Raw genomic sequence first — 12,958 nt, forward strand, 5'->3', positions numbered from 1 at the left:
TGATATCCTGGAGAGACTTGATGGTTATATGACCCAGTTCCATCTGAATAATAGAGAAGTATGTTAAAAAAAACAAAACAAAACAAAACAAACCCCAACCAACATCAGTTACCTTTGAATGAAGTGTGACATGTAAATCATTACGCAAAAAGTAGTTAAGTAGTTTTTCTTGATCCTAATCTAGGGTGCTGACTGCATTGTCTGAAGTAGGATTATTGTGACTTCTTCCTGAGAAAACTGAGTAGTTTCTAAACTTTTAATATTTCTTTATAGCTCTGATATCATGGGGTAATTGAAATTTCCTGATTTCTTTCATGCCAGTTCTAATGAGTGAACTAGAGAATTTTTAATATTCTCCAACTGGTTTGCTGTCAATTTACTTTTCATCTTTGCCTTTGCTAATCTAAAAGTTTATTTAACAGATTGCAATAGTATATTGTTCTAGAGAATGACAGCTAAGTCATATACTAATAATTGCAGTATATAATGGACTTGATCCTTCTGTTCTAAAATCGGTTTAATTAATCCCTTTTTTTAACAGCAATAAGAGCACAGAGGCATCAGTGTCTTGGAATGCTAAAGAGCAGGTGGATACCCAGAAAAATCTAGATGACCTGCCACCCTCAAGATCAGATAATAAGCTACCAAGCAATACTTTCAAAATAGGTACTATTGTTTTGTTAGGTTACTTTTTATCTTGCTAATTTGGGCAGATTTACTAACATGTTTATTCCTTCTGTTTGATTTGTTTTGAACTTCTGAACTCAAGCTCATGTTCTCTTTTCAGCAGAAACTCAGACTGAGCTGCGCCCCAAAAGTGCAATTGATGGTGTATCAAATGAATCCATCTTTCTTCTCAGGTATGAAAACCTAAAGAATAATTAAAACGTCTCTGTTACTAACCTTTTGTTAGTGTGTCTCCTTTGGAATTTTGTATCACTAGTTTAATTCATACTAAGATACCTTTGAAGAGTTGCAAAAGCACTGTGTGGTTTTAAGCAATGCTTTTATGGCTTTATTACACTAGGTTTGGGGAGCAGCAGAGTTTTGACTTTATAGCTATCTGAATAGAAAAATTTATTTAGAACTTTCTTTCCTCCTTTATAAGAAAATATGCTTCAGATATGCTTACTTTTAAATATACAAGGAAAAGCCTGCAGCTTAAGACCTGCTAATTAATGCTTAAGACCCACTAATAAATTCTGCCTGCAGCTTTTCATCACACGCCATTAATATCTACTATATAGGTATTAAATACAAAATAGTGATTGGTTTAACAATGATGTGTTTTAGTTGTTAGCTGATTCTGAAACTTTGTACCAGCTTTCAAGCCAAGAAGATTGAGTAAAATAGATAGATATTGTTCTTAGAGTCATCAAGCAGAAATATTCCAGTTTGAAATAAAATACTCTTTAAAGCTTCTTGCATAACCTGAAATAGGGCTTTTGTACATAAGTGTGTCTGCTTTTCCAGTTATTTCAGCTGGGTTTAATAAAGTACTTCTCACTTAAAACATCCCAGCTAAACCCATACCTTAGTAATTTAAAGTAGCATTTGCTGTTTGCTTTAGCAACCTGCTAAAAAGACAGGCTGCAATGACATTGCAAACACCTTGGTATAATAACTTCTGATTCAAATTATGTCAGGAATAAGAGTAGAGGAAAAATATGTATGTTTAACAACAACTTACTTTATTGTAAGTACATTTATTTTGTGAAGTTTGAAATGTAATTCAATTTTAACAATTATTGTTATGTTCTGAAATTCTCTTTGCTTCAGTGATTTAACTTCTTAAAGCAGCATGGGTTTACCTAATGAAGCTTTAAAACATTGAAGTGAAAGGAAGCTGCTGACCTGGCACTTGGCACCAGAATTTACTTAGCTGCTGGAGTGGTTAATCAGCTTTTCAAAGCAGTAGCTTTGGAAGGGAGTAGATCTTGTTTGTTTCATCTAGTTCAATTCAACAATCATTTGTCTTCTTTTAAACTGAGAAACCAGCTGAGAACTGGAATAGTAGGGAAGGTTTTTCTGTGTCTGAAACACATATGAAAGCAAATTAGGTTTGGAAAAAAAATAGATTTAACAAATCTACATGTTTTGAAGAATGTGGGAATCTGGAATCATTTGTTCAGCTTCCTAGGAAGAAATCATGGGGGTTTTTTGCCTTACAGAATCAGATTGGATCCAAGAAGATCCTGATGTATTCTTACCATGAGCTTTTAGGACATTTCATGTAGTTTTATCTGTCTAGTAGGTCATGTTTTGGTGCTCCTTTAAATTTAGGTTTGTTGAAAATAGTCGAAAGATGCCCCTAAGAAAATAAGGGAGAGAACAACTATGTTAGTCATTTGAGCATTGATTTTTCTGAGTGTCTTCAATTCTGTTTGGTGTTTGCATTTTTAATTTAGTTGCTCTTTCTAATGGGTAAAAGTGACTTGCAGCTAAGTGTGTGCATTAATTTCTCCTAATGAAGAAAACCAATTTATTTGAAGTCATTGATTAAATTAGTTTCCTGGCTTGTGAGTTGTAATAATTCTAAAATTGATTTTAAACAATTCAGTTGAAATCAATGAATACTACAAAGAGTTCATTAGCAGCATCATAAAATTTGCAAATTTGCAGTCTTTCTGCTTTTTCCTTATGAGCAGACAAGATTAAAATAAACGAATTAACAAATAAATAAATAAAAACCCAGACACCAAACCCTGAAAAGTAAACTCATGAGAACTGGGCAGTTTTGAATTCTCATAACCTAGCCTAGAGTTGGCATTCAGAAGAGAATAACTTAAAATTTCTTTGCAGAGTTCTGTCAAGTTATTTATCTTTGTTTGTTATTAGGAATTAAGATAACAGTGTTTTGGCATGCAGTTTGGAGAGTGGCTGAGGGTGAGAAAATAAGAACTGCATTCATTTAAAAACATCAAATAAAAGAAATCACCTGCTACTTTCTATTTTTAACTGACAAACAAATCCTGACTTTGTCAGCACATATTCAAAGACACAAAGCTTGTGTTTAATTGATGGATCAGGCATAGCATTTTTTTTCTGACAGTTTACTGTATAGCATGGAAGTTTCAAAACAGCAACAAAAAAGTAGTTTGCGGTGAAACTTAATTTGTAATTTTGGGGGTGGTTTTTTTCCTCTTTTTTTTCTTTCTTACCAGCTCTCGTCCTACACCTAGAACAAGCACTGCAGTAGAAGTAAATGATGCTACTACTGCCCCTGGACAAAATTCTCCTCCAAGATCTTCATGCTTGAAAAAGGTGAGTAGAAAAATAATATTAATGGGTGGTGGTATCCTCCTACTTAGAATTTTAGCCTGGAATCTGCTTTCTTCTCAGCTGTGTTCTCCATCTTTCCATAATTATAACAGGAGAGCAGTTCTTACAGGGTACAAGTTCTTTGGAATATGTTTGCAGACTTCAGATGTAAGAGTTAAGGTGTTTGGTGTCCTTTTTTAACTCAGTGTATAACAAGAAAAATTCTATTTTCTCCCTTCTCAGGCTACTTTTTGGACCCAGTATATTTCTTCCAATGTATTTGAAGTACAATTTTTCGTTGTCCCTATCTGCTGTTACATACATAAAGAGTACTATGCTGTTTACATGGCCAATCTGTAGTATAATGGTGAAGTGAAATACTATGGGAATAATCAAACTTCTAAAAAATCAGTTTAAAAAAAAAATCAACCCTCTGTTCTTGTTTTAGGCTAAAAATATGTGCTCAAGTCAGCAGGATATGAAGTCAAGACTGAAAGAGCTCATTTACACTGAATCTGATCTGATGATAACACCAATCATTGACAATCCAAAGGTATAGCAAAATAAAATACAAGAATCAGGAATTCATGGTTGAGGCTATTTTTGCAGATCTGAAACTCCTTTCCTGTATTGTACAAGTCTCATTTTAAAGCAGTTCAACCCAGTCAGCTGGCAGGCTCCCATCCTTTTTTTTTTGGCAGTCTTTTATAATCCTATTGTGTTGCTAATCTGGAGAATTTGAGTTATTTTGGGATTGAATATTACTAATTAATATCTTATAAGAAATAGAAGCTATTAAATGCTCTTGTAGATTAATTTTCTGTTGGCTTGCTTTGCTACCTGTTGCTTTAAGGAACAAAAAGCGGTGTTTTGATACAGTCCAAAGGTGGCCATCTGTGAAGCCTTCTAGATAAGGAGATAGACCTTTACAGAGGTACTTTCGTTACTCTAAATTTTAGCCATGGTAGTGCTTCTAATAAATATGAACTTAGTTTCTCTCAAAAAGACAACCTTAAGTTACAAGAAATGTCCTTCTAATTTTTCTCACATGGATTCTAATGTAGCAACAATTCGTGATGAGTTCTCTTGTGCAGAAATTGGCATTTGCTTGACAGTAAGGGGAAGGTCAAGAAAGAATCAGAGCTGTGCACTGACAGTGTGACGTGTGTCTGGGCACATGTGCTCCTGGTAGAAGGGATGATAGGCAGGAGCACCTTTAGTCTTCAGTTTTTGTACAGAAAGAAAAGGAAGTAATTTTAGCAATTTAACTCCAAGTGATGGATGCAGGGAATGCAACACTACAAGTGAGCATCTGTCTCATTAAGAATGTCTTGCAGCTTTTAGTTGCTGTCTTGCTTTAGTATAACATTTATTTAAGTGGAACCCCTTATACTTAAAAATCTAGATGAAGTAACTACCCAACAATATTGTTCTGGATATGTCTGGGGTAGGGGCATCATTGCCAGTGGAGAATTTCAGAGGTAATTTTGCATTTGAATGTCACCTCTGTAAAGTCCCAGTTCTGTTTCCGGACTCCAACTCAAGTCTTTGCCCACTGCTTCCTTTCTCACTGCAAGTCTGAGAGATGAGATTAGGAGTAAGTGTACAGGCTAATGCGCATATGGAGACTAATCTCCTTACCATGCAATGCCAGCCTGGGAATTAATGCAAAATAGCCCGCTAAATTCCAGGAACATGCAAGTGGAGTCACTGCATACTTGGCAATCTTCAGACTCAGGGATGATACTGACACCTGGTAAAGTGAAGAGCATGCAGTTTCCTCTCCTGGGAAGACATTTGTGAGATGCTGGCAGTGTTTTAAAAGCTGAAATGTCAGCTGATAATGTAAAATTGCCCTGTGTTCTGCAGAGCTGTGCAAATGAAGACCTTTTGTAGAAAACAGCTCTCTAGTTACATCTAGACTTCATCTGTGAAAGGCTAAATTCCAGTACCAGTTACCTTTGTTGTATGCCTTAGCTACTGAAAATTGCAGTCAAATGCTCAGTCACTGAAAATTATGTCTTGTGGGAAAAAATCTCCTGCCTTACAAATGATTCATTTGTAATAATGCAGATTTTATAAATACTGGATCCTTCTAGAAGATAAAATGTATGTATTTACTGTATGACAGTGTACTGCTAAAACTTCATGAGCTCTCAGCTGTATAGTTCTTTCCTGCAGCTTTTGAAACTCTAATGCAAGTATTGTTCCCACATACAAGTACGATCAAAGTGTAAGCCCAAAAAATCCTATCATTTTGTATTCCCATTAAAAAAAAAAAAAACAACCCAACACTTATATGTAAATACTAACAAGTCAATTATATTAAAAGCATAGAGTTAAACCTGAGACAGCTGCTTGGAAGAAATCCATACCAGAAAACAATGGAAAATAGTTCAGTAACAAGCAGTGGGTTGTACACCCATCCTGTAGAGTTGTTGCATCTTTGTTTTTGTGTTCAGCTACTTAGAGCTTTCCAGAAATGCAGTAGAGGTAATTGTAATCTGTTTACTTTTCCAGATCATGAAGCAAGTGCCAGTTAAATTTGACTTGAAAACTTTGCATGTACCAACATGCTCAGGTATGGATCTGCTGAAGTTAAGTGCTGCATAGGATGGTGGAACTTGCAATCCCAAGACCTGTAGCTGCCCTTTGTAGATGATTAGCTCACACAACTCAAGGCTTTTCTGAAACTGAAGTTGCATGTGAAATGTTTTTAGCTAGACCAATTCCAAGCAGAGTTTACAAATAGTTATATGCCTTTAGGTTCTCTTCTGCCTTCCTCAGTTACAAGCCTATGCTCAAAAGCTTTAAAAATAAGACAGCACTGGTTTAGTGGGGGATGAAGGGGGGAAGGGAGGAATATTCATACAGAACTGAGATAGTTTAACTGAAACACTCAACCACATAGGTTACAGTTTTACAAAGGTAAAGAAGCAAATGAGAAGAGGATCTTTAAATGTGCAGTGTTGGTCAGTTGAAACACTAAGCAGCCTTCCGGTCTAACTTTTAATCATGAAATGTTACAGGAATCCAAAAGATAGGAGTTGTTTGGGATTTGTTTGTTTGTTTTTCCTGTTGTCAACAGCTGCCTGTTGTCAGGAGTGTAACATTTCTTCTCCTGGAGTGTTTCCTCTATCCTAAGGAAGCATTATTAGACTTTACTTGCTTTGAAGAGGGATGCTGGCCAAGTAGTCCTTCCAGAATTCACGTAACACCTCTTCCTAGTTCTTTTTTTTTTTTCTATACAGTATGTTTCTGTAAAGTATGGCTTGAAATGAGAGCAGATTTAGACTGGATGTTAGGAAAACGTTCTGCACCATGAGGGTGGTGCAACACTGCAACAGGTTGCCTGGGGGTGCAGTTGAGGTCCCATCCCTGGAGATATTCAAGGTCAGGCTTGACAAGGCTCTGAGCAACCTGATCTAGTGGAGGATATCTCTGACTGCAGGGGGGGTTGGACTAGATATAACCTTCAGAGGTCACTTCCAACCCAAACCATTCTATGTGTTTGAGAGGCTTAATTTGTTGAAGAAATTTTTTAGTCGGAAAGGAGAGAATGCCACCCAGGCTCCCAATCAAGAATGTTGTTACAGAAAATATTTTTCATTTGGCCAACATCCAAGGCCAAAATGATCATTACCTAGGGCAGTGGTGTTTTAGTTAATCTTGCATGTTGTTATCAGACTGTTCCAAAATGTTTAACTGTTGTTGTCTGTATTTATTTAATATGGGACAGAGGTTTTTTTGCAGTTTTAACACTTTCATGCCTGTAGCTTTCTTGATGTATTGGACAACTCTCTATTCATGTGCAGTAGTCAGTGAACTCAGCCACAGATTTTGGCTATTATCCTGATGATCTGACTTCTTTGTGTTCCTTCTGAAGTCATCCATGTTCTGAGACTACTAAGGCTTAGCTACCTGTGTAAGCAAATAGCACACTTTTCAGATACAGAGATGCATGGAATGGTTTGGGCTGGAAGGGGCCTCAAAGATCATCTAGTTCTAACCCTTCATCATTGATCCTGAGATTTTGCTGACTTCCATTAGTTTTTGCTTCAGCTTTACTCTAATGAAATTGCACTTCCCTGTTAAGAATTAGTAACTAGTGGTTAAGGACAAGTACTATCTTACCTAAAAACAATGCCAACAGATGTTTATTGGATTTTTACTGAGGTTGAAAGACTTAAGCAGGTTATACTTTCAAAATGTTTTGAGGCTTTTATTGCTGCGTTTCTTATTTTTTCTCTTCTTGCTACTATTTTTAAATTGTCATCTGCTGACATGAATTGCAACATGTTTGGTTAGCTTTTTTAGTACTGAAACGATAATTAAAACTTCAGAGCTTATTTATCTGTGTTGATGTCACTTGCTAGTGTATTAAAGATTCATCATCAATGGTTCATTATCTTTAACTACTTGTTTGCTTTTTATGGTCAGCTGAGACATTATCCTCAATGAAAGACACAGACTGGAATGATTTCTTGCAGCGAGTCTGTTCACTGCTTGATTCCCCAGAGAAGAACACAGGAGCAGCACGTTCTAAACTGAATTTACTGCACTATCTTTGTACTGTGGCGGTCCACAAGGGAATTGCGAGCCGGCTAATTAGCTCTCAGCTGGTAAATAATGAAAGCTTTGAAGGATTCAGAACAGTTCACATGCTTGTTGTTGCAGGAAAAATCATCTGCTTCTAGTTATTTCAAGAAATAGTTGGTGTGCTGACACAAATTATTTGCCAAATTAAGTACAAATAATGGAGTGGGGGGAAATTTTACCAAATTCTGTCAGGTTGTAGTAATAAGATTGGGGTAAAAGCTAAACTTGAAGAGTGTGAAATAATCCACGAGGAAATGCTAGTCTTCATAAATCACTAGGTGACAGATAAGACCAAAAAAAATTGAATTGTTAAATCAATTTTTTGTTGGCCATTTGTCTGTAAAGAATAGGAGGAAAAACTTTAAAGAATGTGAAGAGCTTTCATGAAGCACTGCCTCAAGGAGCGAGCATGCTCCCTGAAGAGGCTGGGCTAATGCAATCCTAAATGGTGGTTCCACCCTTCAGGACCCGTTTGCTACCAGCCACGGCTTAACGTATTTCTCAGAATAGAAGAGAGCGCAGAAGAGAGATTTCTTTTGCCCATTGTGGCTATCCTGAGATGTACCCTTTCTGTTAAACAAGCAGGGAAGTAAACTACCTTGTTCTCCAACCTCTAGTATTTGCCAACTATTTTTGTCCATTACACAACCACAGAGTGTTGGGGGTGGAAGGAACTACCAGAGATCAAGTCCAGTCCCCCCTGCCAGAGCAGGGTCACTTAGGGCAGGCCACATAAGAATTCAACCATGAGGGTTTTGAAAGTCTTCAGAGAAGGAGACTCCACAGCCTCCCTGGGCAGCCTGCTCCAGGGCTCTGTCACCCTCACAATATTTTATTTTCATTAGATGTGTGTTGGGTTTTTTTAACACACTGATGTTTAGCAGTTTAAGGCAAGAACATAGAAAGAAATTGTCTTTATTCTCAGGTTTTATTATCAAAGCTTGGGCTGTACATTTGTCTATGATAATGTTTTGCAAATGTTATCCAAATATTCTTAAGAAATCATTGATATTCTGATAATTTTTTTGTTTGTTTATCATTAGTGAATTTCAGTGATCTGATACGGCCTAATGCTTATTTATCTTCTTTAAACTAGTTTCCTGTGTTGATACAGCAGCTGCGTGTGGCCACCAGTTGGGATATGTAAGTAACAATTATTGTAAATGAATTTATTCAAATACAGAATTATCACTGAATTTTATGAAACATTATAGGAAATTTTTAACATCTTATCCAGAAGTAAATGTTACTTAAAGTCACTGAATGAACCAACATAGTAAAATAATGGTAGCCTTTGCCTGTGAGAAATCTTTCAGTGTGATGGTGCCCTCTGCTGTTTATTTTCCCCTCTAATGGCAGGTTTAAAACTGATTTGATCTAGATTTAATTTGTGTTTTGTCAGCTGGACTGAAAAGTTTCAAATGGCCTTTAGGGGTTTTATTTTCATAAGGGTGTCTAGTGATGGGACAAAGCGTTTGGAGCTGAGGGAGAGTAGGATCTTAGAAAGAAGTTCTTCAGAAGTAGGGTAGTGAGACTCTGGAATAGGCTGCCCAGGGAGCTTGTGGCTGCCTCCTCCCTGGGGGTGTTGAAGGCCAGGCTGGATGAGGCCTTGAGCAGCTGAGTCTAGTTGAGAGGTGTCCCTGGGCATGGTGAGGAGGTTGGAGTAGATGATCTCTGAGGTCCCTTCTAACCTGAGCCCCTCTATGATTCTATGTTATAAGAAAGCTGAATGTGGGTGTGACTGATTAGTGTGACTGTTAATAAACTAAAGAATCTTCATTCTTCAGTGCTGTAAGAAAGAAATCTCTTTATGCATGAATTTATTACTAAATCAAGCTGAGATGCTGAAATGAAGAAAATCTGAGCTGTAAACAGTACTTTGATTATTTCCTGCATTTAGCTATCTGTAAAATACAAAGAAGATGTAGTTGGTTTGGTGATGTCTGAAATAGTTTTTCTGCACTTACAAAGAATGTGTTTGGTCTGCAGCCGTGCCAGAGTCGCTCGAGTGATTGGTTTGCTGGCATTTCACACACCTGAACTTGGAGAAAATGTGCCTGTTTCTGAGGTAGCTTGATTTATTTATTTTTTTCTTTTTTAATCTCTATGCAGGGGTTGGTGGGGAGACTTCTGTTACTGCTTTTATTATTCGTATCAGAAACTTTCACTGTGTTGCTTTTTTTGCAGCCTCCTTTATTTTTTCTTGCATGCGTATGGGGACATAATTAATTCAGTTCATCAAATATATAAACTTCTGAGGTCATTCTCTGCAGTTCTGTTTCTCATCTTTGCTAACCTGTCATAGAACTACCCACCAATGACAAAATTCTCTCCTGGTCAGAAAGTGAAGTAGTTGTTGTCACACATAATGTATAACATGAAGAGTGTTGATTTATTTGGTTATAGAATCATAGAATGACAGAAAGGTTTGGGCTGGAAGGGACCTCCAAAGGTCATCCAGTCCAACCTCCTTGCAGTCAGCAGGGATGTCCTCCACTAGATTAGGCTGTTCAAAGTCTTGTTGAGCCTCACCTTGAATATCTTCAGGGATGGGGTCTCAACCACCTTTCTGGGCAACCTGTTCCAGTGTTGCACTACCCTCATGGTGTAGAACTTATTTCTAACAACAATCTCAATCTGCTCTTCTCTCATTTCAAACCATTGCCCCTTGTCCTGTCACTGCAGGCCTTTGCAAACAGTCTCTCTGCAGCCTTCTTGTAGCCCCTTCAGGTACTGGCAGGCTGCCATTAGGTCTCCTTGGAGCCTTCTCTTTGCCAGGCTGAACAAACTCAGCCTGTCCCTCAGCCTGCTCTCGTAGCAGAGGTGCTCCATTTCTTTTGAGTGGTAGTTACCACTGGAGGGCACTAAAATGCAAAAATGAAATGCGAGTAAACAGCCTCATAGCCTCCTCAAAGATGTCCCTGTGGATCTGTGGACTAGCTTTATTCTGCTGATGTGCTCTAGTATGTAGGTCATATTAGGACAAAACCACAATATGTTAGTGTTTATACCTATTCATTCACTTGCAGCTGATCTATTTCCAGTTAAGCATATTTTTAAAAGAATCCTGCATTGCTTAGAAACCAAATGAGACTGGTCTTAAAATACAAGAGGGAAATTGAGCTCTTGTGTAGTTGAAGATGAAGACATCTAATATCTATTGGCAGTTGCCATAAGTTGTTAATATGTCAGGGTTCTTTCTGACTTGGTACTCGGTTTTCCCATGGAATTGGCACATAAAACATAATTTCCTCATATTTATTCCTAGTTATCTTAGAAAAAAACACCTCAAAGTTTTATCTTTATTTCAAGTTTGAAGCTGATTGTTGAGGAACTAGATTGTCTGAAAAAAGCACTTGCTTTTTTGAGGTTATTTATTAAAAAGTTATTGTTCTCTCCTGTCTGCAAGCAGATTCAGCCTTCAATCATCTAGGACAGAGCCACTCTGATCTGAAATTTCAGACTCCTCTTTTACTTTAGTAAAAGATGATAGAGCATGTTCACAGAATGCCTCAATGTCAGGGTGCAGTGTCTGGTAGGAGATCAGCCTCCTCTGTGTGTTGAGTCACTCTGTATATCCTTTTTGAGGCAAGAATTTTGTCCATTTTCTTGTTTACTTCCAATTTGCCAGCTGGAAGTATCAGTGTGACACTATGACACAGGCAGGTGTGCCTGGGACCACTGAGTGTTTCAAGGGCTCAGAACCAACTACAGCCTTAACACTGCAAGCTTCTTTGCAAAGCCTATGGCTGAGTTAATAAACCAAGAATCCCATGGAGAAAGACAGCATGTTGTAATATTGAGCTTTGAATGTGATATCTCTGGCAAAGGAGTGGAATATCCTGATTTCTGTTTTCATCCAAATTGAAACTCCATATAACTTTAGCCTTTTTATGTCATTTTTTTCTTTTCTTGTTTAATAAACCAGCTTGTTTTAAATTAAAACTTGGAGTTATTGCACTGTTGACTAGCTTATTGGCAGACTGGTGGTTCACAGGGAAGGGAATAACATCTTAGATTGAATTTTATTAACTCAATTTTACCACTTTTTTTTTTTTTTTTGCTCAAATATGAGGAAAGAGCCATAAGAATGACTTGCTGCTCTTATCACTTCAGAATAACAATAATAACTAGGTCTACTTGTCACTGAGAGTAATTTCTGTTCTCCAATATAAAATATTATTCTTTGAGTTCAGCTTCATTACTTTTAAATCTTCAATTCTTCATTTCAATCAACAACCAACCCCCCCCAGAAGATGGATAACCTCTCCAGGGTATTTGATATCAGTGAATGTTTTTGAAGAACTCTAACTGAATAGCAAAGCAACTAACCAGAACTTAGCAAACCATTCCTTTACCCACTTGTCCTAAATACAAAGAGTAATTATTTACCTAAAGGAACACAGGATTCAGAGAATTTTAGGACTGGATACAGAAATATATTCAGATAGTATGCCATCAAAATTCACCAGTTTATTGATCATAATTTGGAAAAAGCAGTATTACAGGCACAACCCATGATTACTGATATTAAGTCAAGGTTTTCTGCTCCTTCAGATAAATCACTGAACTTGGTAATTTTGAACAGCCTGCATTGATTCTCAATACCAGATGGGCAATCTGATTTATGTTTTCTTCATCAAGTCCTGCCTGCAAACAAGCAAGTAATCCTAACTTGGGTGTCACAGTGATTTATTGTCCCCATCTAGTCTGCTGGGACTGTTGTCTGCAGCTCCTGTTACCACATGGCTCATCAATTTTATGTAGTCTAGATACTATTTCATGGCCTGCTCTCCGTCTGAAGAGAAGTTGAGAGGTATAAAGTAAATGTGGATGATGTCTGTTAATGCCATGGCTCTGAAGTACTTTTAGTGGTATTGATTCCACAGTGAAAGTAGTTCTGAGAATGTGTTTCATGACAAAAGCAGGAGTCGTTCTGTACAGCTAGAGAAGGCAAATCTAATGAAGGAGAAAATGCTGCCATTATGTGCTCATCACTTGGAGCAGAACACCACTTGAACCAATTTGACTGCTATTTTTTCAAGCTGACCTATTAGAAGCTTCAAAACCTACCAATACATATATTTATTGAATATAT

General features: G+C 37.3%; 1 protein-coding gene across 1 annotated transcript in view; it reads left to right on the forward strand.

The window, feature by feature from the left end:
• ULK4 (unc-51 like kinase 4) overlaps positions 1 to 12,958 on the forward strand; it is a 133,237-nt gene that overhangs the window by 8,500 nt on the left and 111,779 nt on the right. The window contains exons 9-16 of the mRNA XM_054384894.1: positions 542 to 666; positions 791 to 860; positions 3,165 to 3,264; positions 3,710 to 3,814; positions 5,782 to 5,842; positions 7,702 to 7,883; positions 8,957 to 9,003; positions 9,850 to 9,928. Of these exons, the coding sequence (XP_054240869.1) occupies positions 542 to 666; positions 791 to 860; positions 3,165 to 3,264; positions 3,710 to 3,814; positions 5,782 to 5,842; positions 7,702 to 7,883; positions 8,957 to 9,003; positions 9,850 to 9,928 (769 nt within the window). The remainder of the gene's footprint in view (positions 1 to 541; positions 667 to 790; positions 861 to 3,164; positions 3,265 to 3,709; positions 3,815 to 5,781; positions 5,843 to 7,701; positions 7,884 to 8,956; positions 9,004 to 9,849; positions 9,929 to 12,958) is intronic.

This window comes from Indicator indicator, chromosome 11 (genome assembly GCF_027791375.1).
Source record: "Indicator indicator isolate 239-I01 chromosome 11, UM_Iind_1.1, whole genome shotgun sequence".
NCBI lineage: Eukaryota > Metazoa > Chordata > Aves > Piciformes > Indicatoridae > Indicator > Indicator indicator.